Genomic DNA, 14,478 nt, shown 5'->3' on the forward strand with positions numbered 1-14,478 from the left:
AGACAGAAATTCAAAACATAATTTTTTTATTTTGTATCAAAAAGTATTTTTTCATTCAAATTATAATTTGCATTCGAATTTTTTCTTTCTTAATATTGAGGATCCAAGTATATTGTTGAAAATTTGTTTCCTTTTGATTAATTCAGTTGTTTGTTTTTTTTTTAATTTTAAATTAACATCTCTTTAAAGTTAAAAACTCCTTTGTCTTCCAAGAAAATCAATCTTCTTGGTAGAAAAATTATGTAATTGTTTAAAAAATTAACTATTCAGTTGAAAATGTACCTTTTTATTGAAAATTCATATTTTCGGCTTGAAATATTAAACTATTTTGTAGAAAATTTATATTTTTTGCAAATATTTAATCTTTTTTGACTAAAAATACAGCTGGTCGGAAATTAATCTTTTTTTTATTGAAAATATAACTCTTTGGTTTAAAATTTACCTTCTTTACAGAAGGATTGTTTTTGGGCTAAAAATTTTACTTCAATTTTTTTTTAATTCGAAGAAATTGTTTAGGTTTTCAAATTCGAATTTTTGTTGAAAATACCAAACATAACATTTTAGTTAAAAAATCGTTCTTTTTTTGTGCAGAAAATTAATTATATGTATATAACGTTAAAAACTAATAAATCTAAAAAGTAATTATTGAAAATTTGTATTCTAAGTTAAAAATGATTTTCCCTCTCAAATCGAAAAACTACACGCGCTCGGCGCGCGACTGTTAATGCTAGTTATTTAAACATTTCTGAAATTTATAATCGCACAAAAGCGTGAACATTTAACATACCTTGCTCCGTTTACTCCTCGTTATATTCCACCTTTTGACTAATTTTTTTTCAAAGTAATTCCCAAACACATGTAAAATTTCTGAGCATTGAAATTACCACTAGATTACAATAGTTTCCGGTTTATCATCCGTAGAAAAACACGAATAAAAAAACTGTCAGAATCCAAAAATTCAAAAGAAACAAACAAAACATAACCTCTATTTTGACACAGCTACAAGATTAAATTATTAAACTCATGGTTGCTCAATTCTTCATCTCTTAAGAAAACCATACACTGTCTTAAATTTAATTTTTTAGGAAAATACCTTTAACTATTATTTCTCAATACCTAATTAGTTTAATGGATAAAATTATCAGGCATATTAGGACGCTGACGCACATGACACATGACACATCGGTGACATCTTCGTTCGGCTTCATTCGGCTATGATGATTCGGCTTCATTCGACTTCTTTCGGTATGCACTTGCAGTGCTGCCAACCACGCCACCGCAGCCCACCAAATTCACCTAATTTGAAAAATTGTATATTAACTTGAAACGTTGATCATTATCCATTAATATACTCCAAAGAAAAATTTTACTTGATATAGAAAGTTAAAATAACTGTTTTTCTATAACTGTTGAATAAAAGAATGTTATTAAAGAAAATTATCTGCTTTGAATTAATGACGATTCCTATTGATACTATAAAATGCTAAAAATAAATGATTTTTATCATAAAATGGGCCATCGAAATTATTGGAACATTTACCTTATTATAACATATAATAATTTTCAAATTTATTGATCCAGAAAATGAATGATTAAAATTTAATAATTTTTAATTCTTCAAATTAAACTGATCAAAAAAATTAGAAAACCTTCAATTGCAAAAAGTCTGAAATTTCAATGCCTCATATTCGAGATTTCTTTAATTTGGAAGATTTAGAATTAAAAACTCGACTTTTGATTTTCAAAATTAAAGAATTGTTGTTCAGGCATCTTTAAAATTCAATTGTTACTCTTCACAATTGAAGATTTTCCAATCTAAAATCTAAAAAATTTATTAGATATAATTTTTAAAAGTTTGACATTGAATAATTTTTTATTTCCCAAATAGAATAATTCCAAAAAATAATAATGAGTCTTCATTTGCGAAAAATCTGCAATTTTGATGCTTTATATTCGAATTTGCTTCAATTTGGAAGATGTAGAATTAAAAACTCGAGTTTTGTTTTTAAGATTTAAGAATTGTTATTTATGTTTCTTTAAAATTGGAGAATGTTCAATTGTGATTCTTAAAAATTGAAGAATTTCCATTTCCAAATCTCTAAAACCGAATAAATTTCAATATTAAATCTTCAAAATTAAATAATTTTATTTTTCATTTGTTAAATAAAACCATAGAACAAAAATTATAGTCTTTTGAAAATTAAATAATTTGCAATTCTATATTTGAAAAAATCCCAAATTTCTTATTATAACTATTGAAAATAGTTTTTTTGGGACAAGACCCTTTAAAATAATATAACTTCTAATTTTAAATCTTTCAAATTGAAGAGTTTTTAATTTTGACAAATTCAAAATTCAAAATTATGCGAGTTTTATTTTTTAGAATTAAAAATCCTGCAATTTCTTTAATTTGAAAGGCTTAGAATTAAAAACTCGACCTTTAATTTTTTTAATTTAAGAATGTTTCTTTATGTATCTCTAAAATTAAAAAATTTTCAACTGAAACCCTATAAAATTGAATAAATTGCAATTTTAAATCTTCAAAATTGAATCATTTCTCATTTTTCATGTTCAAGCTAAAACTATTCCAAAATAAATTAAAAAGTCTTCAAATGCAATAATTCAAAATTTAACAATTAAAAAAAACTGTTCAAAATTATCTACCTGTAAAATATAAATCTTGAAAATGGATAATTTGCAATTCAATATTTTTCAAATTCAAGAATTTTTAATTATACCTCTTTAAATGTACATAATTTTGAATGGTAAATCTTTCAAATTAAAAAGTTTTTGATTGAGGCTTTTTAACATAATATAAAATTTTCAAATCGTTCAATTCGGCAATTCACAATTAAAAATTGAAATTATTTTTATTGTAACTCTTCACAGTTAAATAGTTTTTAATTGAAAATGTACTAAATTTAATAAATTTCAATTTTTTAAACATATGAACTTTAATTTTTTTAATGGAACTATTCCAATAAAACTGACATGTCTTCAATTGAAAGTATTAAAAATTAAATAATTAAAAAAAAACAGCTAAAAACTACAGACCTCTAAAATATAAATTTTGAAAATTTAATAATTTCCGACTCTATATAGGATATTTGATTTTCAAAATTTAAGAATTGTTATCTATGCATCTTGAAAATTGACGAGCTTTTAATTTTAACCCCTGAAAATTCCAGAAGTTTGATTTGTAAATCTTTAAAAATTAAAACGTTTTTATTTTTAAAGAATTTAAATAAAAATTATGCAACTTTTAGGTTTAACAATTCAAAATTCTATAAATTTGATGATTTTACGTTGGAAACTTCTTGAATTTGGAAGATTTAGTATCACTGAAAGGTTGAATTATCAATATTATTATCTTCAAAATCATTAATATTTTATTATATTTATTTTTTGTTATATGGAAATTTGAAAATCTTTCAAATGTAACTCTTCGAAATTGCTGTGCTTACTTTTGTCAGTCTTTGTAATTGAAGTGTTTTCAATTTTAGAATTTCACATGTAAAAATGATGAAATTTTCAAGTTTTACAATTAAAAATGCTATAATTTTGATGGTTAAAAGTCGAACCATCTTAAAGTGAGTAGATTTTGGAATAACAACTTGATTTTTGATCTTCAAAATCTTCCAAATTTAAGAATTTTTTTAATATTCTTAAAATTGAAGAGTTTTCAATTATTACTTTTAAAAATTATAGAACTTTTAATTTAAAATCTTAAAAATTTAGGAGTTTTTTATTTGCGCTTTGTACAATATAAAATTATAAGAATTTTAAGCCTTAAAATTAAAAATGCTGTAATTTTTATGCTTTATGTTTAAAAATTTTTCAATTTGAAAGATTCAGAATTAAAAACTCGATTATTTATTTTGAAAAATTGAGAATAGTTATTTATGCAGATAGAAAAGTTTTCAATTTTAACTGTTTAAAATGGTGAAAGATTGATTTTTGTAAATCTTTATAATTGAAGTGTTATTTTTTTTGAAAATTAACCATTAAATTTTTTGCAAATTTCAGGTTTTGAAATTTAAAATGCTGCAATTTTTTTTATTTATATTTTTAAGTTGTTTATTTTGGAAGATTGATGATTGAAAAATTCACTTTCGATCTTCAATATCACAAAAATTTAAGAATGTTTATTTATTCATTTTTGAAATGTAAGATTTTTCAATTATAGGTCTTCAAAATTGAACTTCAACAAAAATTAATACAAATTTCATCATTACGCCTTTTCAGAACATTTTTAGTTACGACAAAAAAATCCACTTTAACTTATTAATTTGTGTATTGGTTTTTAATTCCCGTTGGGATATAATCTCATATTTAAATCAAAGTTAGAGAGTAACACTAAAAGCCGATTAAGATTAAAATTAAACTAAAATTGTATGCAAGCCGATGCACAGCTACTGCAATAACTATTTTAATTTATGATTATTAAAGAATATAGCATAGTGCGTTAAAATAATAATAATAATAATAATAATAATAATAATAATAATAATAATAATAGTTTTACAAGATTAATAAATTTATTTAATATATTTTATTACGAAATTTATAAGAAAAATTCAATATAAATTTATTACCAACTAAACGATTGTAAAAATCATTACACATATATTAATAAATAATAAAACTAAGGCCACAGTTAACATAATGTATATCGATGAACAAGACATAGCAGTATTTTTAAGCCTGGTACAATAAAGTACCTATTATGTTTTTTCTTTTGTTAGATAAATGAAAATAGTTGATAAAATATCATCATCCGAAAAAACTCCATATAAAAAAAACCTACAACCTCATTGAGATACATAATTCTTGTTTAGAATATTTTGGCAACTGCTGAAATTAAAAAATTCTTTGAAATCTCCCGCCTTATATTGTAGGTGGCGCTACATCATACTGCGATGTGCGCCTGCGCAACGTGAAACGCGCTATTTCAGTCATTTCCGGGCAACTACATGTGTCAAAGACGTAAAGAAAAAAGCAACAATAAAAAAGTGTATCATTGATATTATTATTCGTAATTGGAATTGCCAAGAAAAATGTCCGAGGAGGAAAATGATAATTTAGAAGAGGCTCCACAACCACAAGTTTTTGATGCGGAAGATACAATAAAAATATTACTTGCTACTGATTGTCATTTGGGCTATGAACGATCCACCAAAAGAGGTTCGTTTTAATTTCGTCCTTATCTGGTATTTAAGTTAGGTTTATTTAGTGATTTTTAAACTTTATTTGCGTATATTTGATTAAAAAAGTAGAGTTTATTATTTTATTATTCTTATTTTTACATGCCTTTGTGTAGGTTGCCAAGTCTAACCTAAAATTTAAAATAACGTGTTCCCTTTCCGCTGAATTCGGGCAAAAACGCCGGTAAAATCTTTGTTATTATTATTATTGCCAGCAGAAAATGTACGTGCGCGGGGCGCACGGTTATGTGTCTTGATTTTTGTTTCATAACATTAAAAATGTAAACGATTTAAAAATTGATTTATTAAATATTGAGTTAAAAACATTTGCGAAATATTACAAGGTGTCCAGCGACTTTGAAAACCCAGAGTTCTTAATTTTTTTTGATCTGGAAACCTGGAAGTCTCGAATTTCTCAGAAGAACCTTGAATTTTTCTTTTGCTTTCAAAATAATTTTCACGGGGTCGATCACTCGGTTTTTTGAGTGCACACCAGATTTAAAAAAAATCAAAATAATTCTAAAAATTTCAAAATGTTTGAAAGCTTTTATAATATTTAAAAGGATTTTGAACATTTCAAAAGGAGTTCATGGATTTTAAAAATTCGAAAAGGATTCAAGGATTTTTCACAAAGATTTGAAATATTTCACAAAGGTTTTAAAACTTTCTAATTGTTTCAAGAATTTAAATGTTTTAACAAGGGTATATTACACAAGATTTCAAAAATTTTAAACGATTTTAAAAGATTTAAATACCTTTGAGAATATTTCAAAAGATTTCATAAAGATTTCAGAACATTTTACAAAGATTTAAAGGATTTCGAAGATTCTACCAAAAATTTCAAAGATTTCATAAATATATCATAAAGATTTCAAATTCAAATAATTCAAAACTGGTACAGTACACTAGATTTTAAAACATTTGAAAAAAAGATTTTACAACAATTTCAAAAACTTCACAAAGATTTTAAAACTTTCAGAAGATTTCAAGGATTTTAAAGATTTTTGCAAAGGTATAGTAAATGAGATTTCTAATATTTCAAAACTTTTTAAAGATTTGCAACGATTTCAAACTTGTTTAGAAGATATCAAAAGACTTCAAAGATTTTACAAAAATTTAAAACATTTCACAAAGAAGTTTAAGCTTTCAGAAGATTTCAAGGATTTTAAAGATTTTAAAAACAGTAAACGAGATTTCTAGCATTTGAAAACATTTTAAAGATTCGCATAAATTTCCCACTTTTTTAGAAGATTTCAAAATATATTTCACAAATATTTCAAAGATTTTATAAAAATTACATAAAGGTATAAAATTCAAAGATTTTAAAACATCTAAAAGATTTAAAACGATTTCAAATTTGCTAAAATTTCAAATTTGTTTAGAAGATTTCCAAAGACTTCAAAGATTTTACAAAAATTTCAAACATTTCAAAAAGATTTTTAAGCTTTCAGAAGATTTCAAGTATTTTAAAGATTTTTACAAAGGTATAGTAAACGAGATTTCTAATATTTCAAAACTTTTTAAAGATTTGTAACGATTTCAAACTTTTTTAGAAGATTTCAAAATATTTCAAAGATTTTATAAAAATTTCACAAGGATTTAAAATTCAAAGATTTACACCAGATTTCAAAGATTTCAGAATAAATTTTAAGATTTAAAACGATTTCAAATTTGTTTAAAAGAGTTCAAATATTTTACAAATATTTCAAAGATTTCATAAAAATTGCATAAAGGTTTAATATTCAAAGATTTACACCAGATTTAAAAAGTTTTAAAGACTTAAAACGATTTTAAATTTGTTAAGAAGACTATAAAATATTTTAAAGATTTTACAAAAATTTCAAACATTTCACAAAGATTTTAAAACTATTAGAAGATTTTAAGGATTTTAAAGATTTTAAAAACGGAGTAAATTAGATTTTTAAGAATTCGGAACATCTCGAAGATTTGCGATGATTTCAAATTTTTTTAGAAGATTTCAAAATATTTCACAACATTTCACAAATTTTTAAAGATTTCAAAAAGATTTTAAAATTGTTAGAAGATTTCAATGATTTTAAAGATTTTAAAAAGGAAGTAAATTAGATTTCTAAGAATTCGGAAAATTTAAAAATTTGCAGTGATTTCAATTTTTTCAGAAGTTTTCAAAATATTTCTCAAAAATAATATTTTGATGATTTCAAATGCATACAACAGATTTCAGTAATATTTCACAAATATTTTAAACATTGCATTAAAATTTCATAGAGAAGTAAAAAAAATACAAGAATTTCAAATATTTCAAAAAGGTTACAGTACACCAGATTTCAAAATTTTTTTAAAACTTCAAAGGTTGTAAATAATTTCAAAATTTTAGAATATTTCAAAAGATTTCATACAGATTTTAAATATCTCAATAATTAAGACGAATACAAAAGATTTCACAAATATTTCAAAAAATCCATTAGAATTTCAAAAGATTTCAAAAAGAGTAAAGTACATCAAAATACAAAAAATTCCAAGATTGTAAACAAGTTCACATTTTTTTCAGAAAATTTCAAAATATTTCACAAAATTTCAGGGTGGCCGCTGACCGGGAAATAACGAATCTGTCCAATTTTGATTGCAATCATTCTTTAAATAATTAGTTAAATTGTGATCTTTTTCAACTATGATATAATTCAGATTAGAATGCATAATTCGAAAATCTTTCAATTAAAAAATTTTCAATTTACATTTTTAATTTTTTTAACAGGCTTATATAGTTAAAAATTATAAGATTTTTGATAAAAAAAACATTTATAGTTGATCAACAGTGAATATAAATTAATTCATGATTTTTAAAATTCAATTTTGCTTTAAAAATTAAAAAGTAACTATTTTCAATTTTCAAATAAGTTAAACAAAATATATATTCATAACCAAAGGTTTTTATTTTTCAAATATTATTTTAGTCTAAAATATTCCATTTTAAGCCATTTAATTTAAAATTATTCAATTAAGAAAAAAAAACAATTAACTGGTATTTAAAAATATCTGACTGTTTATTTTAAAATAGTAATTATAAATAAAATATTCAAAACTAAACTTTCAACTTTACAATTTTAATTATTCTATTTAAAAAAATGTAATTTGTAATTAAAGTTGTTGAATTTCAATATAAAAAATAAGAATTGAATACCTGTTATTCTTAGAAAAAATCAGAAAGTTGAAGAAATTTTTAGAATTTTTGAACAAATTTAAAATTAATTTGAAATTTCAAATAATTTAAACGAAGTGTTTACATGTACTGGCTAGATACGGCTGTTTGTATTAAAGTTTCAATAAAAATAGTGCACGGCCTAATTTGAAATCATATATAGATTTTGGAAGGTTTCGAAGCTTTTTAAGAATTTTGCAAGGAGTTTAAGAATATTTTTTGAATTTTGAAGGATTTAAAAAAAATTGAGGGAAAATTTCTAATCATTTTATAAGATGTTTAGAATTTATGAAAAAAAATTTTTAATAATTTAAAATTTCAAAGAATTTCAAACAAAAGAATTTTTTAAGATTTGGAAATAAAATTTTGATTTTAAATTGTTCATTTTTCCAAAGCTGCTGAAATTCTTGATTTTTGAATTCTGATTCTATTAAAAGAAATTGTAATTAACGTAACAAGTTTTTCAAAAATCAAAAAAGAAACTCACCCTCATTTACACCATTTAAAATGGATAAATTTTCAATTACAAACCTTTAAAATTGAATTATTCTAAGAGAACGTTCAAAATAAAAATTAATTTCGAATGAGAAACACTAAAAATGAAAAGAACGAATCTTCACTTTATTTAGAACTAAAAAAATAGTGAATTATTTTTTATTTTAAAATTTTTCAAATTGTTGAACATTTTAAACCTGATTTTGAAAAAAATTCGTTTTCAATTTTTCTCCCTCATAAGTTTTAATGTGGAATTAATTTTAAAATAGTTGAATTTTGAAAAGCATAATTAACATTTTCAAAACTTTATATTTTTAAGCGATTTAAATTTTAAAGGTGTTTAATATTTTTAAAAATGTATGTGGCTACTTTTTTTTCATGTTTAAATGAAGTTTGTATTTGTTTAATTTCCAAGGTTCACTTTTTAATGTTTCCCAATTAAAATTACTTTTATATTGAACGTTTTTATAAAATAATCAAATTTGAAGGTTTTTATAATTTAAAAACTTTCCATTTAGAACGGTGAAAATGACGGTAAATTAATTTTTTATCATAGAAAACATTTTTTATCAGTTTTAATGTTAAATTATAATTTTTTATGTAGTAGCAATTTTTAATTTAGAGAAATTCAGAGAATTTCTTTAGGAAGTAAGTGTATAAAATAATGTCTGCCACACAGTCACTATTACATTTTTTTGAAATATTGCAAGGTATTCATTAATATTCCGAGACATTTTTAACAGATTTCAATAATTAAAAGAGTTTTTCAAGATTTTAGGAGATTTTAAAAGATTCAAAGTATTTTTTAAATTAATTTCATTAATTTGAAGGGAATTTAAAGCTTTTGAAATATTTTAGGATAAAGAATTTTCTTCAGTTTCTGAAAATATGAAACGATTTTACAGGACGTATGAGATTTTAAAATAATTTAAAAGATTTCACGTTAGTTTAGAAGATTTTCGAGGATTTTAGTGACTTTAACGGATTTAAAAAATCAATTTGTTTTAATACATTTTTCGTGATTTCAGAAAATATCATCATAGAATTTCACGCGATTTTATAATATTCTAGTGAATTTTAAAGATTTTATTCATGAGAAGTTAGGTGTTTTTTAAGATATTAAAGATTTGAATACATTTGGAATTTACCCTGAATTCTTAATAACTTATCGTATATTCTTTGGAAATCTCTTGAATTTCTCTAAATTTACTCTATATTCTATTTAATTCAATAGATTTTATTTTTTTTTATTTTTTAATAGTTTCAAATTTAATTTACCCTGAGAATCATTGGTAAAATAGTCAAAGGAGTTGAAATATTTTAAAGGATTTTTGTTTAATTCTTGGCATTTTCAAGAGCTTTAAAAAATTCTAAAGGATTTTAAAGAATTTATGTTATTTTAAAAGGTTACAAAATTTTTTCTTATTAATTTCAGTAATTTAAAAGGATTTGAAATACTTAAGGGTATTTTAAATGATTCTCAGGCCTTTTCAAGGGCTTTGCAAAGTTTCAAGAGCTTTCAAAAGATTTGAAATATTTTAGGAAATTTTAAAATATTCCCATAGATTTTTTTTATTATTTTCAATAGTTTGAAGGCTCACGAAGACTGAAAAATATTTTAGGATATTTTAACATATTTCAAGCCATTTTTAACGGATTTAAATAATTTTAAGAGATTTCTAAGGGTTTTAATCATTTTAAGGGATTTTAATATTTTAATGGATTTCAAAGAAATTTTTACATGACATGAGAAATTTCGAAGATTTGAAAAGATTTTCAAATATCTTTTCGAATTCGCCTTAAATTCTTTGTGATTTAACCTAAATACCTTTAAATTCTTTTGAATTCTTCTAAATACACTTAATTCTATCCACTTCAATAAATTTTTCCATTTTTTTATCGTTTTCAATTCACTTGATTACTTTTTAAGTTCATCTTAATTTTTTATGAATTTCATCTAATTTTTCTGATTTCTTTTTAATTGCTCTAAATTAAATAAAAAATTATTGTAATCAATTAAAATTTTTTCGAGTCTACTTAATTCAGTGGTTTTTTTGAATTAAAATTTTTTTTTAATTGATCCTGAAGTCTATTAACCTCACCTTGAATTCTTAGGCATTTCATAAAATTATTTTGAATTCCCTTGAATTTTTCTAAGCTGATTTCAAACTTACCGAATTCAATTTAGTTTTTTTCATATTTTTAAATTATTTGGACTTTATTTTATTTTGAATGTATTCGTTTGAATGTAACTTGAATTTTTCTGAAATCTTCTAGTCCCGATATTTTATGTGAGGCTTGATATTGTCTTAGGTGCTCAAACTTATATTATATTTAATTTTCAGTTTCATTCCATAAAAGAGTATAGTTTAAAATTTACATTTAAAGTATTAATTATAATTAAGACTAAATGAAACAATGTTCTTCTTTGTGAGCACGACTTTAAACATATAAAAATTGGTTATTTATCCAATTTTATTTTTTGTCGGACTTTTTTATATTGCCGACGACCTAACATAATTTCAAAAAAATTATTTAATAGCATAAATAATTAAAAATCATAAAAAATATAACATTTATCATAAAACAGGACATTATAATTTTATCGTAGCTCAAGAGAATGATAGTCTCGTCACTTTCGAAGAGATTTTACAACTAGCTGTAGAACACGAAGTCGATTTTATTTTACTCGGCGGCGATCTTTTTCACGACACCAAACCACCTCAGGATGTTGTATCAAAATGTATCGAATTACTACGAAAGTATTGCTTGGGAACACGGTGTGTATATTTTTAAGCAATATACCTAATTTATTAATAATATGATTATTCTATTGCATGTATAATATTGTTATATTTTTACTTTATATTTCAGCGATGTTAAAATTCAATTACTGACCGATCCAGCTATTATTTTTCAACACTGTGATCAAAAGACTGTGAATTTCGAGGATCCAAATCTAAATATCAGCATTCCTGTTTTCTCAATTCATGGAAACCATGATGATCCAAGTAAATAGAAATTAGTAATCATTTCTATATTTTTTTGTTCAAATAAGATTTTTTTTAAATGTAACTATTCGTGTTTTTTACCTTTTTCAGAAGCTTGCTATACTTTCACTTTGATTCAATAATAAAATATTTAAAAATAAAATTGACGGGAAAAAATTATAAAGTTTTTATTCGGAACATTGAAAATTAAATGGTTTCTCATTAGAGCTTTATACTCAGAAAATGTCTAATTAGTAGTGTTTTCCGGATAGAAAGTCTATCCTTTTGGATTTAAAATTTGTTTATGATGGAAAAGTCATCTTCTTTCATTCAAAAATCAATTCTTTTCTATTTTCTTTTAAAATTTGGTTGAAAATTTAATTATTTTATTCAAAAATAAAGTTTTTGGTACAAATTTTTCAACTGTTTTGTTGAACATTCGTCTTTTTTGACAGAAAATTTGTCCTTATGGATCGAAAATTCATCGTCTAAGGTGAAAATTAATCTTTTCTGGTTGAGAATTCATTTTTCTTGGTTAAAAATTAATTTTTTGATGAAAATTCAATTGTATTCTACAAAATTCGTCTTTTTGCTTGAGAAATAATTTTTTCTTCAATTATTTTGTGGAAAATCATCAGTAACTCTTCACAGTTGAAGCATTTTTAATTGAAGATTTATCGAATTTAATAAATTTCAATTTTAAAGCTTTAAAATTGATGTTTTTTTTAAATAGAACTATTCCAAATAAATTAACGAGTCTTCAGTTGCAAATATTAAAAATGGAGGAATTAAAAAAAATCGTTAAAAATTAGAGAACTCTAAAATATAAATTTTGAAAATTGAATAATTTCGTATAACATATTTTCGAAATTCAAGAATTTTTAATTGTAACTCCTCAAAATTACAAGGTTTTTAATTGAAAATCTTTAAAATTAAAAATCTTTGAGTTGATACTCATTAAAATGATATAAATTTCCAATTTTAATCTTTAAAATTAAAGCTATTTTAATTTTTACCATTTTCATGCTTTATTTTAGAAATTTCTTCATTTTGGAAGATTTAGAATTTAAAACTTGACTTTAGAACTTAAAAATTTAATAATTATTCTTATTGTATCTATAAATTGAATAATTTTGAATTGTAACTCCTCACAATTGAAGAATTCTCAATCGAAAATCTATCGAATTGAATAAATTTTAATTTCAAATTTTTAAAATGGAATTATTTTCTATTTTTATAATGGAACTATTTCAAAAAATATTAAAAAATCTTCACTTACAACTATTCAAAATTTAAGAATTATAAAATACCGTTAAAAATGAAATAATTTGAAATTATATATTTTCAAAATTGAAAGATTTTGAATTGTAAATCTTTCAAATTAAAAACTTTTGATTGGCAATCATTAAAATATTAAAACTTACCATTTTAAATCTTTAAAATTAAACAGATTTTAATTTTTACCATTAAATAATTAAAAAATATGCGAGTTTTCTGTTTCAAAATTTAAAATTTAAGAATTTTTATTCATATATCTTCAAAATTCAATTTTTTAAATTGAAATTCCTGACAATTGAAGATTTTTCAATTAAAAGTCGACCTAATTAAATCAATTTCAATTTAAAAGATTTAAAATGGAATTTATTTTTATTTTTATAGTGGAACTATTCCAACAAACCCAAAATAAAAATTCTTCATTTACAACCTTTCAATATTTAAGAATTTCAAAAAACCGTTCAAATTTAAATAATTTTTAAATTGTAAATTTAACAAATTTTAAAATTTTTAATTGTAGCTCTTCAAAATTGCAAAATTTTGAAATTTAAGTCTTTGTAATTAAACTTTTTGATGGAGTCTCTTTAAAATAATATAAATTTGTATTTTTAATCTTTAAAATCGAAGATTTTTTAATTTTGACATTTTACATTTTCAAATTATGTGTGTCGGAAGATAAAGAATTAAAAACTCAACTTTTGATTTTCAAAATTTAAGAGTTTTTATTTGATGAATGATTATTGTTTTATGAATTGATTAATTTTTATTTTATGATTTACGTTTGTAATTTCTAAAATGATTTTATTTTTGATTTTCAAAATATACAACATTTAGGAATTTTTATTTGTGTATTCCTAAAATTGAAGCGTTTTCAGTTGTTACTTTTCAAAATTATAGAACTTTTCATTCTGTATTTTGTAATTTTGTAATTTGTAATTTTCTAAAAATAATTAAAGAGATTAGAATTATTGAAAGATTGTTTTACCCTTTTGATTTGTACATCGTGAAATTTAAGAAGCTTTCAATTTTAACTGATCGAACTTAAAAGGTTTTAAATTTGGTAAATTTACAATTAAATATTATGCATGTTTTAGGTTTTAAAATAAAAAATGTTGTGATTTGAATGATTAATATTTTTAATTTCTTTAAATTGGGAGTTTGATGATTGAAATGTTGACTTTCGATCTTCAAAATCATCAAAATTTAAGAATTTTTTCTTATACATTTTTTAAATTTAAGAGTTTTTATTTATAAATCTTTACAATTGAACTATTTAAAAAAGAATACTAGATACTACATCATTTTAAATGATACACATTAAAAAATAAAGAAGCTT

The 14,478-nt window shown here is 22.2% G+C and overlaps 2 protein-coding genes across 10 annotated transcripts in view; one reads left to right on the forward strand and one right to left on the reverse strand.

The window, feature by feature from the left end:
• LOC117182233 (UDP-glucose 6-dehydrogenase) overlaps window positions 1–1,174 on the reverse strand; it is a 46,442-nt gene extending 45,268 nt beyond the window's left edge. For 4 of the 8 annotated variants that reach the window (XM_033375318.1, XM_033375321.1, XM_033375322.1 and 1 more), the window contains exon 1: window positions 788–1,166. The gene's annotated coding sequence lies outside the window, so the exon portion shown is untranslated. Of the gene's footprint in view, window positions 1–787 lie in introns of all 8 variants that reach the window. The other 4 variants (XM_033375326.1, XM_033375327.1, XM_033375323.1 and 1 more) reach the window with 4 other exon arrangements.
• A 3,803-nt stretch (window positions 1,175–4,977) lies between these two features.
• The window catches only part of LOC117182274 (double-strand break repair protein MRE11), a 51,665-nt gene continuing 42,164 nt past the window's right edge, over window positions 4,978–14,478 (forward strand). For both annotated transcript variants that reach the window (XM_033375393.1, XM_033375394.1), the window contains exons 1-3: window positions 4,978–5,184; window positions 11,489–11,657; window positions 11,752–11,888. In XM_033375393.1, coding sequence (XP_033231284.1) covers window positions 5,058–5,184; window positions 11,489–11,657; window positions 11,752–11,888 — 433 coding nt within the window. In that variant the 5' untranslated portion in view covers window positions 4,978–5,057. The remainder of the gene's footprint in view (window positions 5,185–11,488; window positions 11,658–11,751; window positions 11,889–14,478) is intronic.

This window comes from Belonocnema kinseyi, chromosome 10 (assembly GCF_010883055.1).
Source record: "Belonocnema kinseyi isolate 2016_QV_RU_SX_M_011 chromosome 10, B_treatae_v1, whole genome shotgun sequence".
NCBI lineage: Eukaryota > Metazoa > Arthropoda > Insecta > Hymenoptera > Cynipidae > Belonocnema > Belonocnema kinseyi.